Source organism: Varroa destructor, unplaced genomic scaffold, assembly GCF_002443255.2.
Source record: "Varroa destructor unplaced genomic scaffold, Vdes_3.0 BEIS01000001.1, whole genome shotgun sequence".
Classification (NCBI taxonomy): Eukaryota; Metazoa; Arthropoda; class Arachnida; order Mesostigmata; family Varroidae; genus Varroa; species Varroa destructor.
This window is the reverse complement of record NW_019211454.1, coordinates 25,408,292-25,433,650: the sequence shown is the minus strand read 5'-3', so window position 1 is coordinate 25,433,650 and position 25,359 is coordinate 25,408,292. Positions and strand designations below refer to the sequence as shown.

Below are 25,359 nucleotides of genomic sequence, written 5' to 3'. Positions count from 1 at the left end.
CATCGCTTCAACCGCGACCCTGTTCGGATCTCTACCTGAACCTGATTGCCGCAGTGAGAATAAACGAGACTTCGGCGGCAACCCAATCGTTGCCGAGGTCATACCAATACCGCTATAGCAAAGATGTCGGCCAACCCCCCGATATCAACGAGGCTTTCGATATCCTTACTGTTAGTTATCGACTCCATAATTGGCGCCGCTTTGTTTGGAGCGATCAGTTCAGTATGTGGTACGACAGGCGGCGAGCCCGCATTATGTGTCGGTAAGTGACAGTGATTCGATCGAGCAGGGCGACTTTTATGGACGCACATCCCGCGACTTTGTGGTAACAGATTCGTCAAATAAGTTCGTCGTGAAGTATAAACAACTTGCTATTTTTTTTATCTTTCATTTCCGATCCTGTACCCTCTTTTCACGTCAGACTTGTAGTTCAGTAACTAAACTAATGTCGATTATAGCCTTTTTCTAACCATATCTTACAGTCGACGAACCTGTTACATCTGGAAGCTATGCAGAGGTGCTACATATGTATGTCGATTGTTTAGAGGTTGTCAGCGCCAAAGCGGTGTACGTTGACTTTGTCACAGAAGTGGTTAGAAGCACAGTGGCAAAGGCGGCGACAACAACAACAGACTGACGTCTCCAAAAGCATGAACAGTATTATCTCGATTAGCGTTTACAAGCTTCTGGCGGTGGCCATAAACAGCACCAAGCATTTCCTACATACATGTATATAATCGCAGAAATTTTGTAGCTTAATAATGAGCTACCTTCGTTAATCATTTGAATATCGCATCAAGCTTAAAACCTGAACTGGGCTGTAAAACGATTATTTAACGTCAACTATAGGCATACATGAGTAGTTGCTGCGGTCATCCGACAGAAGTGGATATTTAATCGTTAGATAGTTCGAATAGCTCAAACAAGAAGTAGCTGTGTGATTTGAGTTCGTTGATCATAATAACTTCGCCCATAATATAAGTTGAATGATCCTTATATGTCACCGATGTATTTGTTAACAGACCTGAACTCTGCTGTTGTTCGATGTCCGTCAACCATGTCTTATTATAGTAGGATCAGCGTACAGAGTCAAATTTCTTTGCTAGGCCATTTTTATGACGGTGTGTTTTCAAGTGGATATGATCAGACTGTTCTTACTTACCACCATCAAAAATCGATATCTCAGCACGTATTCACCAAATTCTTAACTTGAACGTTGCGGTTTACCAGGCAGACTTTCTGTAGTCCCTGTCGAGATATTTCCGTCTTTGTTTTTCCCACGAAGAGGCGCAAATAATGAAATGATATACGTGTGCTTAAAACCATCTGGATGCTTATGTTGGCAGGTATCTGCTATACTGCGCGCAACAAAGTAGCTCTCAAGACAAACAGATTTCTAAAGAATCCTCAAGTGATAAATATGTGTATCGAAAACGTTCGTGTCCGTATAGTAGTGATCATTTCAGTGGTATGGCAAAATTTGGGCCATTGCTAGCCCTAGCTGCACCTCGCAGCCTTTTAAACTTTATCAGCCATTGGGCTGGTCATCAGTTGAACTCATCTAACGCCGTTGTTTTGCATAGTTCATTACGACAGGTCGTTGTTGCCTCAATTACGTCGTCGTTTCGGCCTTTTATACATCGGCTTAAATAACTCAGTACGCTTCAAGTACGGTATACCCTTTACGATTCAAGTATCATCAAAGATCAGTTACTTCTAGAAAGCATATCAACTTTTTACGTCCGGGTTTTCTATTTAACCTCATTATCGGCTCGACAGACGTGGTACGTGCCCCCGGAGGGACACGTCGCTACGCAGCATTCACGAGTTTTATACTAAGTTGGTACGGCTTGGCCAAATAATTTGCACTGAAATAGCCTTTTGCTACAAGTATCGGAACATTTGAAAAGAACATAAAGTAAATGTAGGCCTTAAAAACCTTGCTTGACGTGTATCTCGTTTAATGTAACATGCGCAGCGATACTTTCTCCGTTCGGATAGCACCTATGTTAATTTTCATGTAACTGTCGGGCGTGTTTATCACGCGAGCTATTTAGAGGCGCTACCTATATAAACTGTCTGACAGTTTCCGAGACAGTGCAAACAATCGAAAAGCTGAACTGCGTCACCGACAGTTGGCAAGCAGATCGCTAACGTGATCCGCCGCATCGCGCGCCATGCTAGTGCTGTCCACTGGAAGAGCAACAGAGATGCGAACCCCATCGTATAATAGGACTTTATTTAACATTCATTAGAAATTTAGCACACAGTGAACGATAGCTAGCTAGCTAGAAAAGTAATGGTAAATTTGCTAAAGTCCATGAGCAATCGTTAATTCATTACCTGTACGTTGCTTGAAAAAAGTCAACTAGAAGTCAAAAGTCAAAGAGGCAGCTTCGCATTGAGTTTCCAATCACATTCTACAAACTAGCTACTTGTACTGCGTCCAGAAAATAATTTTTATCCCCATAATGGGTCCTTGCAAAATTACCACATTCCAACGAACGAATAACAAGGCTTACGCTTAATGGGCTCTGTAACGTTCCCGTCATAAAACCGAATGTTCGTGTATGTTGCCAGTTCGTATCTACGGCACTCATTAGCACATCTTAATGGATTGTACTGATCGATTGATAGAAAGCTTTTTACTAGAGCACATTTTGGCGTTTCAGTGAGCTAATAAGATATTCGACAAAACTGAAAAACGCCTTACATGCAAGCATGGCACACTTAGAGACAGCACTAATATCGAAAGCAATCTTTTTGAAAAATACCCTACCGAAATCGTATTAAACTGTATCTGTGTCCGCAAACAATACAGGTTTACAATAGGACATCTCTATCGCTGCACTTCGATCGATTACTCTTCTAAGACTAGCCAAGTTGGTTTTTGCTAAAAGTCAATGATTTTGATAAAATTCGATTTCAACTAACTAACCTGTTTGTATGAGTATGCGTGCTGCTTGACAAGTACTGAGACTAGTAATGTTTGTTTCATAAATTGTCATTTTTTGTCGAGGTAATGGTGGCATTGGCGAAAGCTGAAGCAACGGGGTCTGGATGGCTTTCAACCAGTCAGAGGCGCGTAGTACGGCGGCATACGACCAGACGCATTTAACTGCCACCCCATATCGGCAAGGCCTCACTTGTTTGACATCAGCTGAAAATTTATAAAGGATGTACGCTATAATCAGGGATTGATGTTCTTTAAGGCCAGTCTGTTGCTATCGGCTGATTAAATGTGAACCAATCTTGTTTCACGTGATTCATTTTAAATGTCTTTGGTATTTTCGTTGGCTGAATGAGAATTATAGTTGGTACTATTTGCATGCCTATATACAGACTGACAGAACAAAAAACTACAAGCAAAGCGACAAATTTATCGTATGTTAGAAAACAATTGATTGCAACAATTGAAGTAAAATAGACAAATAGAAAAATTACACGTAATACTAATATATACGCTAGAACTAATAACTATCTGGTAATTTTATGCCTATTTAGTTAACTGACGATCTATTTGCTAATATGTAGCCCACCTAAACGGTTAGAGTTCAAATATATGTACTGACGTACTGTCACCATGAGGATGTATGTCAGCCTTCCGACTCCTGTCACTTCTGATGTGTCTGTTTAAGTTCGGTGAGGCTAGTCTCCTTGTCAGTTGAAGATAGATCGGAAATTCGGATGAGAAAGCCTGACCTAAATTTTTCTAGCATTAAAAGTTATTAACGGACAAGGATTGGTATATTTGTGTTGCAATCCATATCTATACAAGATAGCTGACTGTCTATCTACATGCCAGACATTAACAAGCTAGTTTTTGTTTTTATTGACCCTTGCCCTACCATTGGCTTGGAGTGTTTGATAACTGACAGGTTTTGACCTTTTAGACTAATACGGAAGCCGTAAGATGCATTTTGGGCGGCAATGTCTCCTGTTAGGGACACCGCTCTTGTAGAAGAAAAGTTTCGGCAAGAACCGGATTGAATTTCATGTTATCTAGTCCTGAGCTGAACAAATAGTAGTACCGAGCTACATAGGTGGAATCACGAAGAGAGAAATTAACTATTCACATAAACTAAGTAAAGTCACGTATAATTCTAATGTACCATATATATATATATATATATATCTATGCTTTAAATTATTTACATACATAGAGTCCAGTTAAAGAATAATCGCTGATTAGTATGAGAAGGAAAGTAGGTAGTGCGATAACTGTTGTCTGTACGAAGTAAAGAAAGGTGTCTGCTCACTTGAAAGTTTTTGGAAAAAGTAGAAATTTGTTATTGTTGAAAACCTAATCATTTTGCCGGCTATATCCGTACCGCTCTAAGTACTCGCGTAGTATGCGTTGCCGTCTTCGGATTAGCCACTTCTCGTCCGCTGACTGAAAATACAAACTGGTTGGTAGATCTTCTTAACTCAAGGCCAGAAATGCTCTAATATATTTCCCTTAAAGGTGCTCCATAATAGTGAAGCGTATCTATATTCTGGTTATTGTTTGAGCATAAGCATTTAGCACGACTTCTATTATAGCTGCATCTGATAACCCTTTCTATGCGTGACCAAACACTGGAAGTGTGGTATCGAAATATTATGTTATTTAGTCCACGATCATTATTGGCGAAGGAATAAGTTTGTGCGTGCAGTGCGTAGATTGACTGTAAAACCTATATATATATATATATATATATATATATATATATATATATATATAGGTTTTACAGTATATATATATGGAAAATTTAAGACAAAAACAAAGTGATTTTTTCAAAACTCTTGACAATATGGGATCTTCGCTAAAATTTCGAGAACTTACTCTTACTTAAGCAGACACGATTGAGGCATGCTGGTTTAACGGACAAAAAAAACAGAAAATTAAATCTTTACATAATTTACTAAAAATTGTGACTTATTTTTTCTTAGATTATAAAACTTCAGAAATTACAGGATGACAGCATCCTTTGTTGGCTATCTAAAAGTTTGGGTTTTTGCCGAGTGCTACCTTTTCTGACACCCGAGCTTTTTCTTCGTTACGGAAAACGGTCTGAAGAATATGCCGTCAGGGTAATAACCGAAAAGGTGTTATTCTTTGTTCTCTGAGATTCAAATACACAGACAAAGAATTGAAGGTACGTTCTTTTTTTGCATATGGCATCGGGCAGGGCTCGTTGCTGCAAGTGGGGTGCAAGCAAAAAGCGAAATCTTCTGTATGTGGGTTTGGGAATGTGGGCGAGTGTTATTAGCGAATTTATTTTTTATTATACGTATAACCGCCACGCCTACCGAGAAACAGCGCGAAAATTGCCGCCAGTGACAAGTACTATAGCGTGATAGTAGTCAGCAAAGTGTAACCGTTGCAACTATAAGTAAATAAATCAGAATCTCGCTCGAGTGACGTGCTGCACACGCCGGTCATAATGTTACTATACACAATGAGTACATCATCCTGTACCTGCCGTTCAGTAGGAAAGAGATCAGCTGCACCTCTCGTGGTTCCGTCGTCGTAGACAGCTGCGGCAACGGCAGCAGCTTTAACGGTACTAGCACTGGCCGATGCCAGCAAAACGCACGCCCTACCACGGCCACTAGAATCACGTATAACGTGGCTACAACAACTAGCCTTCCTGTATTTTACCCCTGACCCGGTCTAACTTGGCCAGCCTGTCAAGTTAAGTGCATCACGTTAAAACGCCCATTGCGAGAAAGTTAGGGTCTAAAGCCATTAACGTTGGGGCTAGCTGTTACAAATAGGGTTGATGAGTATTAAGGTATAGAGTGCACAGCGAGTTGCTGAGTCCGACGCTGCTACCGTTTCTGTTGCGCTAGTCGCACTAGGTCCTGTATGTACACGGCCGTGGCACCTCACAACGCCAGCTACGAATTCTAGATAGATATGAAGAAGCGTGTGTAGGGACGAAGGGGGCGAGGTAGTATGGAGCGCAGGCAAGCAGTTGAATATCGATCGAGCTATACGATATAAGTCGCTTTTCGGCTAAGCTATTCAGTCGGCTGTCATAACTGTGCATCAAGATAACGGCTGGAAGGATCTAAATTCAGCGATAAACCCAGCCGTGTGTGGGTCAAAGTGAAATGTCCGTCTAACAAATCGGCCATGCCGATCAGTCGAATGATAGGTTTAATTCAACACTGGCAATGGCATGAGGGGATACATTGGCGCGACGAGAAATAGAAGCGGGACGGTATTTAACGTCGATCGGCTGAACGTGAGATCTGCGCGTTTATTAATCGACTGATCGCCTAACAAATCATCACTTTGAAAAATAATCTACTTTATAAGCCATATAGTCCACGTTCAATAATTGGAACTTGTGGTAGATAGATGAGGGTCTTTTCTGTCCACCTGAGTATACCGTGCAAATTTGATGCAGTCCTTTCATACCTCGGCATCGCTTTCCGCAAAGCGAATCGATGCAGTCACTCCTATACTTGGATTTGATTCGAGACACTGCATACTATACAGTTACGTCGTAGGCGTTACAAAATGCTCGTTGAATGAAAAAAACACAGAGATCGATACTAGTATAAAGACAGCCATATATATAAAACGCTACTTCTATATAAAAAAGTGCTATAATACTTGAGCGGGAGTATTGTTGATTTGTCGACTGCAGTCAGTCTTAAAAAAGACTTATTGACCTAATATGAAGATTAAACTGTTTCAATGATCGCCTTGTACGGTCGTGTTTGACCACACACTCAGACCAGAATCTCGTATATTTGAATTGATTCTTGTAAAGCTATGGATGAAATCTCGTTATAGATCTATTGTCCTACTGTGAAAGCTAAGTGAACCCATATGTAGCTTGGCGCGAAGTCTCTGGAACTTGGATTGCAGCAACAAAGAAGTATGTCGGGATTTTCTTACGTGATTTCATTACATTATTCCAGATCGTTGTAGCTCGTTCATGAAAATGTCCTTCATAACCTGAAACAGTGTGTGAGTGCCGACTATACTAGAAAATACTCGTTCCTTCATGGTAATTTTTCTCTCCTTTCGTAAGGTGAGCAAGTAACTTGTACATCAGTTGTTACCCTTCAGGACTTGACATCACTTCGACTAAGTTCAACCCATCTCAGACGCAAGCGCTTTTATCAAGGTCGTACGCTATACAGATAGCATGGAACCATGCCATCCACTGACGAGTATCAACAGTGAGAGAATAATTCTTATTTCTAATGTTAGGAGAAGAGTGTATTGAAACTACTTTATAGTTACTTTCAAATATTGGGATATTTTATAATTGTATACGGAAATTAGACGTTGAGGTTTTAAGAAGACATAAGAACGCAGAGTCTTTTCTATTGGAACAAATTTAGATCCGAAGAGTTGTCTTTGCCGATCACGAAATTAAGTAAGTTTAGGCGGTCCCTACCTAGTTCTATAGTCCACAGTCAGGTAATACGTGACGATGAGAACAACGATCATAATAAATAGGTTTTTCGAATTTCTTCTTACTTTGGCTCTTAGGACAAGTATATATGGCAGCCGACTAGATCGTTAAAAGCTAGCTACAATGAGCAAGAAAATGAAATGGTCCCATGCTGTAGTACCAATGCAAACGATGTCTGGGTTAATTAGCATCATGCATGAGACTGCTTGAAAAGGTCACTTTCTATAGCTTTTAATTAGTATTGAGAATATTGAAGGTCGACAGTATGTAAATAAAAAAGCAGGTTATTTTGTTAGAGGACGACCCATCTAGTCGCTAGAGAGTATTTTAGCGTAAGACGATAATGACTAGAAAGAGTCTTAAACCTCACAAATTCACATTAGAGGAGAAATATTCATTCGTCGAAAGCCCGGGTCGAAACACCGATCGTATTTGTCACATGGAGTAAAATAGGCGCTACCGTAATGGCAACGTACTACGTCTACTAATCGCGCCTTGAAAATGATTACTAAACACACAGGGCACATTTTAAAACTGTTGACTAGGGCTGACGTCATGCAATAGGCAATAATAGATGCGCTTCGAAACAGTCAACCGATAAACATCGATTTTTCGAATCAAATAACTTTAATCAAGAAAATTATTGAAATGGTTTCCCCTAGAGTTCTACGTGCGAACCTCTGAGGTGTACGCTTTTCTACTGAACGACATCTAGGGCCTTAACAAGTCCATGGCGCAAACACAGAGGCACAGAAAACTAACACCCGCATGTTAAAATTAGAAACATAAAGGCAGAGTCTTTGTCGAATTGGGTGCCCAGTGTTCTCATCATTCTGGTAAGCAGCCTAGCTTACAAAATATTTATTACGGAGGGCAAATAAGAGAGAACATATTGCGATCTGTAAAATATTCCGAGGGGCGATAGCTACACTATTAAGAAGCGTCTTCAAAGCTAGACAGTCCCGCTTGTTGCGGCTCTATCATTTTCCCCATCTGTAATGACTTTGGTTCGAAGTAAATACAGTTCAGATCAGATGAATCTTTGTACGACAACCACATGACATACGCTTTAGAAACTCCACCGTCACTAGAAACAGAAGGTGTTTCCCAATTAAAGTATATCAGATTTTATACTTTCCACACTTTAAATAGCTCGCTTACCCAATTCAAATAAATCATTAAGCGACTTGACATTAGTGGCATTTTCTGCCGTAAGCAGCCGCGGCCTTTTGCGAAAAGCCTGTAGGGAACAGACGAACGCGCAACTACGGACCTAGTTTATGCTAACAATATAGTTGAGCATACGCCCACGCATGTCGAATAAAAATACCTTTTAGATATTACAAAAGCCTTTCAGGCTCCATCTGCAGTTAGAAGGTTATAGTGTGTATAGACGTGTCAGCCTATTAGTGCGAGTTTACAATAGACAGCAGGCTAAGAGCACTTGTTACAGCTTTTGGGGCTAAGAGGTACACCTTACGTAAACTTCAAAGCCGCGGCTCCTCAATATAGATCCTTGATACTATACGTTACTCGAAGGACCTGTTCACATCTGTACGAAATAAAGATAGAAAAGCTACAGCCCATTTGCATCAATATATTTCTAGGAACTTGTTCACAATAATTCGTGCATTAAAAACAATTACGTCCCCGTAAAGAAATCGCTACACGTTCATGTTGAATTAGATGTATTCGTAGGTTTCGTTGTATATTACGATTTGTTACTTTTCGTAGTAAACGAACAACCGGAATAAAATAATCGACTCGGCATGGTAAACAGCAGGTCATTTTCGAAATCCGACCGAAAGTTTTCGCCATAGACGAACCTCTCTGAAAATAATAAAGCTTGCCTTTTACCAAGAAATCGGCTCCGGTTCATGTTAGCAGTTTTCGTAGTACTTTGAAAAAATTCAAAGATGATTTTTACAAGAAAAATCGGAAAATTATTTTTGGTACCGCAACTGTTGATAAACAGAATATCAAATCTCAATTCAGGCATCTAGGTCAACCGTAACACCATTTTCTGCATTTTAAATTTTTTAGCTGTTTGAGGTCCTTGCGCTCTCACTCCGAAATTTTGACCCTATTAAAGCTCTGTGCGTAGGAACACTAAAGAGTATATACCTGCGAATATCGCTGAACGCATACTTGCTGATAAGTGTGTTGTTTGGAGGCCTTAGAACGAATATGGCGAACTAGAAAAGCGGTTTAAGTTCGGAGTTTGCGCTGAAACCGCAGTGAAGGATGGTTACGTTACATAAACCCAACCATCAGAAATGATACATTCAGCGTATGGAAACATTATTGGAAATCAATGTTAGATAATAACTTTAAAAATAAAACACAAGGGTAATTTTTGCTTCTGACATTTTTCCCGAGAGTTTCTATAACAAGTTCATCGAACAAACAGTATTCGTTACACGCAAAAAAATAGACTTAAAAAGTCTACACATGTGTGGGGGTAGGCATTGCAAAGCGGGACTCTCATTGTGACGCAACTGTATAAATCGAACTTTAATTAACTAAATGAACACGCGGGCTTCGTTCCGTTTCGTTTTCGCCATTGATTTAATCAGCCTGATTCGTTGACGTTACATGCACTTTATCATATATTATAGCCTGATTACTTATCCCTGTCCGCTTTACGCACTGTTCCGTTACTCACTGGCGGTATTTTATAAGTTTATTATAAAATGAATGAATTTGTCTCATGCAACATTTAGTTAACATAAGCTATTGTTTAATTGCAGACCTATATTTTCAGGTCTCCGGTGCGTCAATTCCGTTACCTCATTCATGATTTAGTTAATCTATTAGAAATACTCTTTACGTTCTCTAATTGGAAAGCATCTAATACTTCGTTTATGCTACATGCCATGCGCAGATCGCCGCCCTTGCCGCCAGCCGATTGCAGTTTTCCTTCCAACTACAGTAACTATACTTTTTTGCCCCTTTTCTTATTGTACGCGCGATCCGGCGATGTTGATGCAGTCACTTTATAGCTCTCTTCCAGCAATTGGTACTTTCCTACAATCCGTCTAGGTATTTTATGTATCCTAGTACCCTGTTGAGCTTGGCATCAAAATTTCGAAGTGTTGAATTAATCTCATACCGAAAGCGCCGCGACAGTCTGAAATGGTGGCCCATGTCATTCTACAGTTAGTGCTAATCTCCAATAAGAACCTTGTTGCTATTTCGATACGCTATCAATTAACTGAGGAATATAAGCCGGATGCCAGGACGGTTCATTTTTTGTTAGCGCTTTCCCGAACTAACGAAGGAGGGATACTACTATTTCTAGAAAAACTTGTTTTACCATCAAGGAATACGATTTATTTTTTGAAAATTATCCAAACTTACGTACTGTGGGCTAAAACAGAAAGTTTCCCCTCAAAAAACGTTTTTCTAACGTAGTGCTTTCATAATTTTATATTTCATAAAAAGCGGCCGTCGAATAAATTGACCAAACCAAATTATGGAAGAAAAGCTTTACCAGGAAAAATAGTGCCAATAGAAGTAAGTAAATAGAGTAACTTAGGTAGAGAACATGGTATTCACATTTTTAAGTTACAAACAGTTTCGGCCCGAACCACCATTTTATTAAACTATCTCCCTTTGAACTCCATGTTGATTCTGTTTTGTGGAGCCTAACAAGACTACGTATGTCCAATATAATCCATAGCTCACCAACGTTGCCTCTGTTGAACTAGTGCCATTTGATGGTGATTGCATTGGATAACAGTTTTGTAGCTAAAACACCGAACTTTCCCTTTAGAATCATGAGTTCAATCAGCTACTTTTCTGTGGAGATCTTTCTAGGTTGAAATCGTAGAATCATGGAGAAGGTCAGACCAACCTGCCCTTTCTAGGGAGTTGATTTGGATTAGGGATAAATTTAGGGGTGACCTCTATGTGTCGAATCTTAGGTCCGGCGTTTCCTTTAGGTATCCATGAGACGGGTGACTCCCAGCACGAAACAAAGTCTGTTTAGGAATTCGAACCTAGGCCGTAACATGTCCCTAAGGTTAGCATGCAGACACGCTATCCACTAAACTATCCCGGGGACCTAGGCTTCGTATGCCAATATATACAAAAAGATTAGGGAGCGTTGCCCACAACACATATTACACAACATGTATGGATAAAGAAGGCTAAAATGAGATAGTAGAAAGATAGATTCAGATTTCATAACAATAAACTATTAAACGTATTCAGTTGAATTGCTACGGAAGTGTATCAACATTTTACCTCTGTGTCTTTGTACGCGTGAACATACACCTTCAGATTTAATGCACACTTAATTATCTCTAAGCATTTGTAGTATTTAAAATATTGTTTAGTCAGCCAATAGGAGGTCTAATTATAAATTACACGCTTAATTAACCGGTACGATAAGGTAAAACGTGATGAAGAATGATACTGCCAAATTAACGTTACTGAGTGTGAGCATAGCATCTGTTACACACAAGTTTGCTGTTTTTCGGGTAAATCACTATACGGATATCCATATGCTGTTATTATATCCGCGTTATTACGTGCGCCGATCATAGGAGACATTATTTTTATGAGGATTCATCCGGCCTGGAGCGTAATGGGACGCCCGGTGAAGTGGGTGTTTGTAGAAATCGCTCGCATCAGGAATATCACTTGTGATCTTTTAGCTGACGGACGCCTACAATATCTATTCATACACTCATAACAACGGCAGAAGAGTCACCGTCACGGACCATAAACTTCACTCATTATTATCTAGAGATGATAGGGATCGCGATTGCCGCTTGAGTCTGCTATACTGAACCTATCTTTTTGGGAGTTTGTGCGCAAGCCACTAAAATTGAAGTCCAAATGAAGCTGCAGATCTATTCGGCAGCATACAGGCGTGAAATAATATTCTTTTCCTATAAACCTGAAAGGTTTTCTCGATCTCGATACTCGTACGACCGTCAAACGCTTCCTTGCTTCCCCAATTAGACTCTTTATTTATAAAACGGAACCAATATCGATACCGTAGTTAAGATGAATAGCGCTGAAAATTTGATTTAATTTGGCATACAATCTGACCAACGAATAGTTGACCTTAAATAATCAATTCGACGTGACATGTTTTGTTCGTGCCTATTAGATTCGTAATACTGTAGCAGGCTCTTGACTTGTAGTTGCTAAAGTTTATGTAGGCATTAAATCTCGCTGCCTTAAAAATGATCCCACGATCCACAGCGAACAACCGTTTAAGCACTCATTTATATATGGAATAGAGTAAGGACTAGTTGATTACGAAAAGCCACGCTTACAGAACATGTACGAAGCTAGCCTCTTCGAAGACATATTAATCTCTCTTGAGGCAACTTATTTTCTTTTCATTTACATGGAACTTATAATGAAAAAGCTAATGACTAACCAGCTACGTACCTGCCCGAAAGGCATATTATTATTCAATTTATCAAATATAATAGCTATTTGCAATGTTTGCGCTAACGGGCAACCGTGGAGCCAGTGTGGAGCAGCCGAACACCCGCTGCGATCGTCTTCTGTTGCTTCGTCGTCCTCGTCGTCAGGTGGCATCGCCGGAAAAGTGTATTTATTGAGAGGGGGAAGGGGGAGGGAGAGAGAGAGAGAGAGAAATAAGCAGGAAAGGTGGTAAGACATATTCGCATACGCGGCACGCATAAAACGCTTCAGGCTGAAACATATTTTGCGTAGCTACGGTCTACCCTCAACCGCATTTTAATCATGAAATCCTTCTCTCGAAATTTCCTTGGCTCTCCTTCTCTCCCTTTGGCGCTGTATCGAACAAGACAATCCCCCTTAAATTCAGTCCCCCAAGCCCTTGGACCCATACAGCCGTCGCTAGCCAGCCATTAACCTCCCTTGTCGTCTCCACTTCTTAACTAAAACTGAGTGTAGGAGAGAGAAAACTAACGTACGTCCTTTCAAGATGCTATCCTTCACGTTCCTTTCAAAGATGCCTAATTTAATTAATAGAGAGCGAATGTTCCGGGAAAGCTAGACTGCAGTGGGACTGCGGTGGCGTAGGAAGGATAGGGGCGCGAGCCGCCATTGAATAAGAGGCACCAAACAGGGGCTCCTAGTTGGGGGTGTCGGCCGGCGGGCGAGGATCGGAGAGGCGGATGTGTGTTCAAAACATGTGCGTCTGCACCTAAACACTCAGTACGCGCCGGTCTAGGAGTAGCAGGGAATGAAATGGGCAATGAATGAGAAAGGACAAGTATAGCTCGTCTGGTCGACCCTCTCCACTTTGAGAGAGAGACATTGTGGCAAGGGCAGGAGTCGTACTCCTGGAGCCCAGATTAAATTTCAGTTATGTCGTAACAGCCTTTAAATACGGGGGGTATACAGCTAAAGATAGTGCGTCGTAAGCCTCGTTGTCTAATTGTTCGTTCGTGCGTCCGTTTTCTGATCCCAAGCAAAGTTTTCTGTGGTACAAATTGTACCATACCGATTTCGGAGTGTCAGTCCTTGTCACGCGTTATTCATTACCATCGTTAGTAGTACGGAGGCAGCGCATCCAGTCGCTTAGTAACTCAACGAACGCCAGATGTTCAATGGGGTTGATTGTTTATTTCCTTCACTGTCCGCAGAAATCGAAATAAGCTTTACGGTGCAATACGGCTGTTAGTGCCGTAGAGCACATTCTACCTGAGAGTGGTAGCCACGACTGACTTACACTGCTATTACAATCATGTGTCCCGCTTTTGTTTGGAGTGCGTGAATTTTCCGTATCGACAGTGAGTGCTTGTGTACAAGGTGTGCTCGTCTGGAGTTGAGTTGTGGACTACAATATCAGTATAAGCGTTGCTATTACTAATAATACTAAAGTGTCCAGTGGATCAGTGTTGAGCTATATCAGTGCAAGGAGTAACTCATTTTGGCCAGCAAAGTAGCGAAACACCTATATAGATACGTATACAGATCGAATAAATATATAAATAGAGGACACCGTGACACTGTTCGTGAAACGACGATACGTAAGAGGATATACTTACAATTCGTTGTCGGACGACCCCCGCAGTTCCGTGCGATAGTAGGTTAGTGCAACGCCGGCATCGCTGCAGCTCCAGTCAGCAAAACAAGGAAGGAACGTGCTCCGCATGTGTATAGGTGGACAGGCGGTACGAAACGATTTGAGATAGTCAAATACACCATACGCTTCTCTTATGATCATACCTAGACCGTACGCTAGATACACAGGCTTCTGCTCATGAAACAGCAAAGCTGAAAAGCGTGGAGTTATTAATATAAATAATATCCGCAGCTGTAGTAACCGTAGTATTGTATCCGTACAACCAGTTTGTGATAGAGAGACGCTAGTGACTACTACGCATAAAGACCATATAGACGAACGTATAATTGGTATATAGGGGGGAGGGGGGGAGAGGGAGGCACACAAAACTTAGATATATACACAAAACACACACATACAAATGTAACGCAGTAAAAATATATCAGACACTCTGTATGAAAAAACAATTACGGTAATTTTATCACTTCGATACTCGTCGTCATTGACATAACCAATGTCTGCCGGCTTGCTTGTCACGGCGTGACTGAGTACGCGGAACCAGCTTTATTTCTCAAACATTTATCTACTAGCAGCACTGTGGTTCGCCACTGACTTCCCCCGCTACACCCAGAGCCCTCCGTTGGATTACCCGTTTCCTTTTTGGGTCCCCCGCGCATTCACACCCTGTCAAACGATTCATGATCACGATTACAATGAGACCTGCAATGGTGCTATTACGTGTCCATGTTTGATGTGACTGCCTCTGGTCGGTACTGCAGCCGTCACTACGGTCGTCGGTCACTTATCGGAAACTCGCGGAATGGCTCCACGTCCATCCAGTCAGCCGGGGTTAGAGGGAGATGGTGAAAAAAACGATAGAAAGAACCCTGGAGTATACGAGACACATCGCTCGCACTCGCCTTCTCTACCAGCGGACAAACGATCGTTTGTTTAGACACCGGTAGCGTAACGAGAATTGATAGGAACAGAATGCTAAACTGGGAGAAAGCATGAGATATTTCCAAGAACCGGGAAGTGAGACAGAAACGTCTATGTGGACAAGTAAGGTGGCAAGTGATGTCGAATCAATCTCAAACTGTCTTCATTTACTGTCGCGTCTACTAAAAGATATCGTCCTGATGGCAACGACCACCTCACGCAAACACCGCCAGAGAAAAAAAAACAGCGAACCCTACTCAATTTGAATAGACTTCATACTATATGAACAAAACAATAGGAGCGGCAACGACAAAAACAGCGCGCGTAAGCGTCAATATGTTATCAAACACGCAACCACGTGAGCTAGAGGAACGTCGGGAGAATAAAGTTCGTTGGGAATGAAAAATAGAGCGCCTCGACGTTGTTGTCTAAAAAAATATTTGGTCGTTCAGAGAAAGCCGATGGGGACGACAATAGTCTGTCATCGTTCATCTTCTTCCCAGAAAGTGTGTACACGTGCACAGGCCTCGTGCAAGCAATCATCTTTGTCACTTAAACGGGTAAATGCTCCACCAAAAAACTAGTTACAGGAAAACGGGACCAACTCATAACAGTTTTGCATAACATCCTCCAAAAAGAAAAAAAATTGAAGTCAAAAGGAGATCATATGAATCAAAAATAACCCTCTTCTGTTACCGGTCAAAATATCCTTTCATCTTGATGCATTCGGCATATGCGTAAGCACTGCTTTATTTTCAGTTCCTAGGTAGGAAATCGTGCATAGCAAGTTCCAACGCATAATAGACTAATATTTTTTTTATATTTCATATATGCCACCACTCGTTTCTAATATCTAGGTATTAGATAGAGAATTTTGAAAGGTGTGAAGTCAAAAATAATGAAAAAGAGCAGCTGGGCGAAAAAGAAAGTTTCAAAAAACCAACATCCCACGGTTTCTACTAACATGCGGAAGTTGAATTCAGCTAAAAGTTGATTGTCAGCTAATGAAAGAGGGAAAAATTAGCTAGATGTGTGATGGACAACAATTGAGTTTTCAATTTATTCAAATGATGGTTTGCCTGAACATGTTAGTTAGAAGTTCGACCAACACTTGTTCATTATGCGGTTTCTGTTCCGCTCGTAAAGCGTCATCTGTCCTGTTATGTTAACTGTGAGCCGAGCAAGCTGCTTGACAAGCGGGCAACCGATTGATTATCGGGCCTGGCATAACCGTTGAATAAATACGGGCCTCCATATGGTGGGTGCCACCACCACAACCCCCATTACCGGCAGCGGTAGCGTCGGCCGACTGTTCCATTCTGAGTTGCTCGAAGCCAAATGTTATCTGAAGTACTGAGTATGCAAAGCGGGGAGCCGACCATCTCACTCTGATCTGAACAACCCTCAGAGAACACAAGGCCCTCGAATCATAGTCAGAGAGTCTCTTCTTATTGATGTCTTAGCACCGAAGCACAAGGCAGACACTCGCACACATAATGGGGTACGTCACATTCATACTCCATATCCAGTTAGCTGCCCTTGAGATGCATATTTTCTGGGAGAACTTAGGATGTCATTCAAGTTGAAGATATATAATACTGCTAACAAGGAAGGGGCGACGGAAGTTTATATATAACGCGACGTCATAAAATGTTCCCCGGAGGAAAAATTACGTTGAGGAAAAGGCTTAAAAGTCAATGGCTCTTGAAAAGCATCACTTTGTGTGTTGAAAAATTGTCCACGAAAAACGATCCGCATGCAAGAGCTTCCTAATAAATAAAAACAAATATGAACATCTGTTAAGTGTATACGCCAAACGCTAATATTATTAAGTGTGAGAATGTAAGCTGTTAGGTTTAACGTTCTGTAAACAACTAGTTTTCTATAATCCCAATCAGCGAATTTTGATTCGAAAAATGAAAACAATACGTCCGAGCTATTTAGTAAACATACTTCGACGCTGGCGGCGGAACGTTGAGTTTCGATTTCGACACGGCCAACTTTAACTTTCTTTTTCTCTATCACAACTTAAGCCGCCCTTTTGCTTTGTTACCTGTCAAAGCAAGCGTCGGTTGCAAAAGAGGACTCGTCCCCTGGGACGTAAGTTTAAGCCATACGAAGGCTTGTCTAGTGGTCTCGCTTATCTCGCCCTTTAACTAGCATGCAAGCCAGTAATAGCAACAAGAGCAGTCTCAACGGTAGTTAGCAGAAGTGGTAGTTAGTGTAAGAACAATACCATCGTTTTAGGAGTATCTATATCTCTGACGGTACGCGTACCTAGACATTCAATATGTATATGTATGTCGGTGACGGTAACTGGATGTACGGATGCGTGAGCTAGAAAATAAGTCGAGAGTCCGCAGGTTACTCCACCATCGCCATGACCGCCCTTTACCTCGAGTAAGCATTTATTTATTTTTTCAAGCTGCCGTGAAACAGCTCTATATTCAAACCGTACGAATTCTTATGAGGGAGAAAAAAGAGGAAGGACTAGAGAACAAGCCAGCCAGCCAGCCAGCCTGGCTGACTCAAGTGGCTGTACAGAAGGCGAGGCTTTTATTGCAGTTGGAGTTGCAAAGAAGCGGCAAGAGCGACATCTTCAGAAGAAAATTGTAGTGAAATAGTTAAGACTGAGAAAGGAGCAGCCTAGAAAGTGGGAATTAGGCCAGGGGAAGCGGGACTGTACGAAGCGTGTGAACTGCATGTCTCGACAACGAAACAAGAGCTTTCACAAATTGTACCTTTGTCCTGAACCCTCCGTGTCTTTTTCTCGTTTGCCTAGGCGCGAGCTCTTTGTGTTGTTACTAGATAAGGTGAGATTTATCATAGAAGTACATAGAAGCGACGCATCTGTCGTGCTACGCTGAAGCTGCGCGCCTTGAAGATTAACTTTTGTGACCTTGCTTTGCAATTGTACGATAGCCAGCTGTGATACGCGTATGTACTTATGTATCTATCAAACGCACACACACAGACGTATGTATACAGTATATATATATGTGTAATGGCACAGTCTACCAAGTTGAATTGCATTAACTTAACTGAACATTCAACTACTGAATGAAACTAGAGTGCTTAGGCGCTGCAAGCACCACCTGGTGCCCTCAGCTGTACTAACAATTCGCCAGCTCCTATGAGTGTTCCATCCCCTGCCTTTAACGGCACTAACATCAATAGCGTCGCAGTCCTCACCCAGTCAGTAGAATGTGAGCGTAATAATATTAGTATATAGTATAGCCTTAAAAGTTTAGAGTAGTCCTCTCAAATAAACCTTCTGTTAGTCAGCCTTCTTTGCCGTAGGCTTGCCTGTTACCGAGCGCAATCGCATCAAGCACGTTTCACAACTTCACAGAAGTTGTACTAGTAGCCGAGACTAGATTGGAACACAATTTATCAATGCAACAGCAAGCCACTGAGGTAAAAAACCTTGGAAAATAAATAGTCATTTACTTTGCTGCGGGCATTTTGATCGTGGAACAGCGGCCAGTGGAGTCAATCACAAAGTCAGCAAAAAGCCAATTACCCCGGGCGAATCGTCGACGTGAACCTTCTTATCTGGTCAGATGCACCTAGTGGTATTAATATCGGCTAGGTAGGCCAATATGATATGAGAAATAGGACGTAAAGACTATTTGAAACGGTGTGACATTGACGGTGGCATCTCGGAACGGGCCAGCGCAAGCAAGTAGGAACCAAGTGCGGGAGAGGACGTTCAAGTTATTCTGTCGTTGCAACTCGACTTACAGCTTTCTACGTCACTAGCAGCAGTTCCTTAGAGTAGTCGGAACAGGCTGTAGGGGATCAGCGACAGGGCGATTTTCCGTCCACTTGACTCCATCCCCGTTTATCCTAGAAAGCCTTGACTCTTCGTTGCACTCCGACCCCGTAGTAGAGGACTCCGCCTGACTGGATCATAAGTCACTCCTCAAGCAAGCCTTCATCTTCAGGACCTGCTTTTTCTCGAATATCCCGTGGTACGCCGCATTTCTTACGTATTCGGTCAAAGGCAATAGGTTACGCAGCATTAATACCAATACGATTTACAATGGCATTGGTGATAGATAAAATCTAGCAAGAGAACGAAGATAAGCGGTAAACATAGGCGCAAATAGCTGAAAACAAAACCAGCGTATCACTGTCCTTGGCCATAAGAACTGATCGATCTTCTATTTACATGACGTAACTTCAAGGTTCTTTATTGTCCACATTTTGCGTGTAATATTGCTTTTTTTGGGGGGTAAACATTATTAAACGATCGTATTTTAGCCGAGATACGACGTATGAAGTCTAAGTGAAAAAATATTTTACATTTAGTATTTTTTTTCAGGGTTTTAATTCAATGTCCGTATTAATTCTATCTGTCGACATAAGAGTCATCTCCGTCGTGCAGCGCGGCTCAAAAGAGTCGAAGTTTGGTGACAGTCGCAGTAAATGCAGGAAGGCGCAGGCGTGCAGAGACTCTTGAAAGCAAGAAAATAGGAAAATTGACGACAGCGCGGGTGCGTGGAATAAGTGTGTACCAGCCGTATGAAATCGAGAGGGGCTGCCTCTGCAGCGAGCGTCGTTCCACTAGAGGCTGTAAAAACATCAACTGATTTCAAAAAGCCGGTTCCTTTGGCGGTGTCCGTCGGGCACCCTCGAAGCCCGATCATTACCCATGATGACTCAGCGAAAAGGTTGTACACCTTCGCCGCGTATGCAGATTCAAGATATTCATACATATATTATACCTCTATAGGAGAATAGATATAATCAGCTTCCTAGGTAATCAACAGGTTTTCAACTTACCTTCCTAATATTTTCTCTTCAATCCCGTTACTAATCCTAGCGGGAAATATTCTATGTGTTGGCATTATTTTATTTATTATGGTTTTGTCGTGTCAGTTACCGAAGAAGAAAAAATATTTTCCAACAGTTTGTCGGGGAACTTGTGGATACTTGGGACAGCGAACTTTTTAAGTGAAATTAACTATACAATAAAAGCTGTAACAAACCACATTTGCTCATAAAATGCATAGTATTCTAATGAGTCTAAGCCTGGCTTCTTAATATAGAAGGTTCTATTCAATTATGGATTCACGTACACTCGAATAGGTTCCACCTATAATAATCATGTTTTTGTGCAAATGTTCCAAGGCGTTCTGTTGTATAAACTTGGTACCCATTATGGGCTCATAAATAGTTCGTGTTTAGTATAAACTGATATGGGGTTACGAGGCTTCTGCACAAAACCTATTCTTTGGTGACGTATACGAGATAACCACAGTAGCAAAGGTATTTGCGCACACTTAATTATCATAATTTGTAAAACACGGGCAGTTTTCGTCTTGTGTAGATGTGTTGACATTTGATAGTATTCCATTAAAGGCACGAGCAGAAGATGGGTCGAGATATTAGTCTACGGAACAGTCGGGTCGAACAACGAGAGAAATCCCACCTTTGCTACGCTGTCAGCACCGCCCATATTTGCCACTAGTCTTCTTAAAGCGGCCGAACACGTCCATGTTATATAACCGTTATCGAGCACGATTCATTGAACCATTCACTATATATTGAAATTTGCATGGGTTGTATATGTCGAACGCGCACACCTAGAGTCTACAAAGTTTTTTTTTTTATTTTCACACGAACACATAGCTACGCACACATTTCTACATGTCGTGCATGTAGATTTACTAAAAAGTGTTGGCTGATAGTTTATGTGAATACAGGTTCATGTTTCGAACACTTGTAGCAACCGCATTAAGTGACCTGTTTTATACTTAGCGTTTTCTAATGGTGCTTGACAATACGTGCGCCGAATTTGCGCAGGAGCCGTAAATAAAGTAAAAATTGGCTCCCTACCTATGCCTTCCCCGAAAATGCTAGTATAATTAGTGATAATTGATACCAATATAACGCATTTTACGCACAGATAAAAATATGCATATTTTAATGCACATCTATTTGAGGTAGATTATGTAGAGATGTGCAAATGAAAGTACTATATACACGTGAAGCATCCATTTGTGTATGGTGTATATGCATATGCGAATAGAGAGACCATTTAGTGAACACGTTGAATCCTCTACAAAAGATCTTTCTGTTTCCATGCGTTTTCCTCTCTGCCTCAATCATCATCAGTTGTCGCATCAAAGTCGTCATGGCTTTGGAGTGTACCAAAGACCGAATCCTGGCGTAGGCCGGACCCGGCAATAAATACCAAGCTCTTTATGATGTATACACTGTTCATATGCAGCCGCAGTAGTAGCACCAAGCTACTGTAGACGGACTGCTGTTGCCGTTGGCGCAGCTATTGCATGTTGTCACTCTCGGGTCCGTGGGCAAAGCAGCAGCACTATTCCATACGTAAGCTTATAAACCGGGGTCGAAATAGGAGTGGTCAGTTAAGGGGTGTATCAGGGGCCACAGGAACGGGGGGGGGGGGGGGTGTAGCCTAGATAGGGAAAACTTTTAGGGAAACCCTCTGACGGTAAAATGATTCGGGCTTTCCAGTCGATGCACTAGGCCGTATAATTGTGCATAGCCGTCTTACTTTTCTCGTTCGCTGTTCGTAGATCTATTCCTTTTCCTGGTTAGCTCTTCCTTTCTCTCCCACCTTCACTGCGCCCACTAATTTTACTGCACATGTGTCCCGCCACTGCTATTCCGGCCACCCGCATGACCGACCGCCCCCCGATGGCCCACCCGACCGTCTGATTCCTTGATGCACCCTCGACCCCTTTCCTTTGGTCGTACTGCCTTGGAGGGCGTCTGCTTCAAGCCTCCTACTAACATGTCTAGTCGAAGGGATAACTGGTATTATTGGTATGATCACCAGTCCATCGTGCTGCTTTGCTACGACGGTAAAGCCTTGACGTGGTGGCAGAGTGTTGCCATGAGTGTGCGTGCCAAACAGGATTTGGTGCCGTCCTGCCAGTGCTTGCTGCTGGTCCTAAAGAGGCCACAGCAGCTGCTTCTATGTCGTTATCGTCGTTCTTATAACTCGACGGAGGATGACATTATTCCAGTTTATAGGTAGACTCCGTGTTACGCTGCTACTGCTCCTGCGTGAAGCCAGCAAGTTACCCGACTAGTGAGCCAGTTTGCCTGAGTCACCATGGCCATGATGCGGGTCGCTGACTTTGGCCTACCGGCTCCCTAGTGAAGGTGGTATAAGTTGGGGCTCGACGGGTGCCCGTTAGGCCGTAAGGCCGCCGTAGGAAGCAGAGAAAGCCTGCTGCTTTGCTGGGTACTTATGCGCGGGAGGGCAATTATAGAAGTCTGCGCAGGAAAGCACTGCAGGTAGCCATAGTAGCGAGACCGCGCGGGCCCGCAGAGCCGCATAGGTCGGTTGGGTCACGCGCAGCTTTGGATCGCGACGATGGCAGTCGCCGACATGGATGGAGCAGAAGCGGTAGCTGCTGGGTGTCTTTAAGAGTATTTTATTGGGAAAAAAACTCTAGTCCGGCCAATGAAGCTAGCTTCCTTAAGGAAGATAAGGTATTATTATTATTATTATTAAGGTTAGCTGCTTATGGTTGGCGTTTCATAGGTTTGTTGGAGGAACCCCTGATAAGTCTAGCAAGACTTACTCCGGCTGGACTCCTAATGGGGGCAAGTCCTTGATGCTATACCCAAAAATAAGCGACTCCGAAGATTTGTTCCCATAGGATAAATAACGAATAATGTTGGACATAAAAAAATGAGCTGGCTTTACTTTATCTATGTATGAGAAGTATTGTACGAAACACTGCCCGCAGGCTCGGCGCTTGCCATCATCCACATATAAAATAACTAATGCTGCTGACAGTTATATGGCGACAATAGCTATAGCAATTTTGTGTAGACAATAGTCGCTTCGTAACGGGATGTTCGCTGATACTGCGTAACCTGTAGATTTAATCAAATGTCCGTACGTACCTAACATGTTATTAGACCTGCTTTACTCTTACCTAAGTACCTTAACCTACACATTTTTACATGGTTTGTGTCTGCGTTTAATATGTGGAAAAGAGCTTTTGAAATTTCTCGAACACGATATCAACACGCCCATATTTCGAGTACCGTAATGACCAATTACCTACCAAAGTATCTACACTTTTCGCGGAATCTAATTTTTAAATACTTAAGTAAGTTGAAAATCTTTTTTTATTTGGTGAAGCCCTAACTACCGCTCTCAATAGTAGAAATAAGGCTGTTTCAGGAATGCTACAATGTTAAATTATTTCGACGAGCTCAGGCCGTACTATATTTTGAATTTTATCCTAATACAGATAATTAGAATTTCCGTTCGCTCTACTTTTTTTCAGCATTTACTCCACCAAGACAAGTAATTATTAGGAAGAATTATAGCATATAATAATGAGATATTGAACATACTCTGCAGATATAACTTTAACGTATTTAACATGTTTGCCAAGTTAGAAATCAATTTTTTTGTCCGGTCTACGTCACGACATTTATCAAATCATGCCCAGCTACTGATTGCTGTTGTAAAGTGTCGTTTGTTTTTCTCAAATGATATTGGAGCGGGAGGGCAGATTAAGTTGAGACTATTGTAAGTAATAATATAGCAGAACGTGTCTTTGTCCTATTAGCTACAAGCCCAATGCTTCGGGTCTGATGATTCTCTTTAGCAGTATGATGGCGGCATTGCGCCATAGTGCATGGTTGACAGAGACGGAGAGTGAGTGCCCGTCGAGGAATGAAGCCAAAGGCAACGAAGCGCTCCGCTTGTTGAGGGACTGCAGCAGCCGTAGCAGTTAGCTGGCTGGCTGGCTGGCACGGAAGTGCTGCCTGCGTTCAGTCGTCTATCGTCAACCGATAATCTGCCTGCTTATCCAGCCGGTTAACGTAAGAATAATGGTGACTTGGGGAGCATGGTGGTTAGTCATCACTATAGGGTGGCTAATGCTATTGCTGTTCCACGCTCGAGTTTTTTTTTCTAGAAATATGGCTCCTTCGGGAGAAAAAACAGAGACTATCTAGATAGTAGCTGTATGAGTGATAGTAATGATACAGAAGAGAGAAACGAAGATAGAATGGTGGTAGTAGTGGTAGCCGTAAGGAAGCGAGGTTGGCTAAAGGAGACTGCAGACTCTGCACGAAAGTACTGGGAAAATAAAGAGTCCATGGGATCAGAGAATTTCCAAGATCGTCGCGGTGTTGTGCTCTCCAATGGTAAAATACCCCGACCACCGCTACTAGCAACGATGCTATTCTTGAGCGGTTGGATAAAGTGAGAGAACGCTGGATAACTTCTGGGGCCTCGCGCGGTTCAAGACTAGGCCGTCGTCCCGCTATGGCAGCAGACTGAAGCAGCGTATGCAGGATAGTATAAAATTGAAGGGAAGGGGGATATCTGGACCTGGTCGAGAAGGTACAAAGAACAGAAACTCATGGATAGCAGACGGAGCATTAATCACGGCGCATATGCGCTTTCATGACCAAAGGAGATCTGAGAAGGACGAGCTGGGCAAAGCTCCCACAGTGAAACTGCCGACCAAGGAAAATGTGTGTGATCTGACTACCAGGAAGAAAAGATCTGCTCCTGGCAGTCTGCTGCGGCCGTTTCAAGAAGAGGATGAAAACATTCAAGAGATTAACAGACGCCAAAGAACTGCGTATATGCGTCTATGTTTGGTGGCTTTGGTGGAGCAACACCTCTTTTCACAAAAAGTGCCTATGAAGGCCTTTAGGAGAAATAAAGGAAAAAGCTTCTTCGCTATAGAAATTGTCTGTTCGCTTGTTTATGTATCCATTCCATTAGTCAAACAAAATAACTAGGAAAAATGGTGACTATCTTTAACTTTTAATCACTGGCACTGTTTTCCCCTTCTGCCTTTCGGTGCAGAACATAAGAGTACACCATATAAACCGCGATGCCTCTGACACATCGCTAGAAGCCGCGATATTGACCAGTGTGATTGTTAGTTGCTCAGTCTCCCAGACTATTTTTTAGAGTATTTCATTAGTTGTTAGCGAGCACACCCGGTC

The 25,359-nt window shown here is 42.1% G+C and overlaps 1 protein-coding gene and 1 long non-coding RNA gene across 5 annotated transcripts in view; one reads left to right on the top strand and one right to left on the bottom strand.

Moving 5' to 3' along the window:
- Positions 1–10,027: 10,027 nt before the first annotated feature.
- On the bottom strand, positions 10,028–15,049 carry LOC147758432 (uncharacterized). The gene is made up of 3 exons (XR_015323336.1): positions 14,914–15,049; positions 14,426–14,654; positions 10,028–10,551 (listed from the first exon to the last, which is right to left on the bottom strand). It is a non-coding gene; the product is annotated as an uncharacterized LOC147758432 (long non-coding RNA).
- LOC111250823 (uncharacterized) overlaps positions 14,412–25,359 on the top strand; it is a 67,401-nt gene continuing 56,453 nt past the window's right edge. Inside the window, exon 1 of one of the 4 annotated variants that reach the window (XM_022806652.2) lies at positions 14,412–14,551. In XM_022806652.2, the coding sequence (XP_022662387.1) occupies positions 14,531–14,551 (21 nt within the window). In that variant the 5' untranslated portion in view covers positions 14,412–14,530. Of the gene's footprint in view, positions 14,552–15,283; positions 15,942–15,982; positions 16,119–19,762; positions 20,058–25,359 lie in introns of those variants that run through there. The other 3 variants (XM_022806624.2, XM_022806704.2, XM_086983006.1) reach the window with 3 other exon arrangements.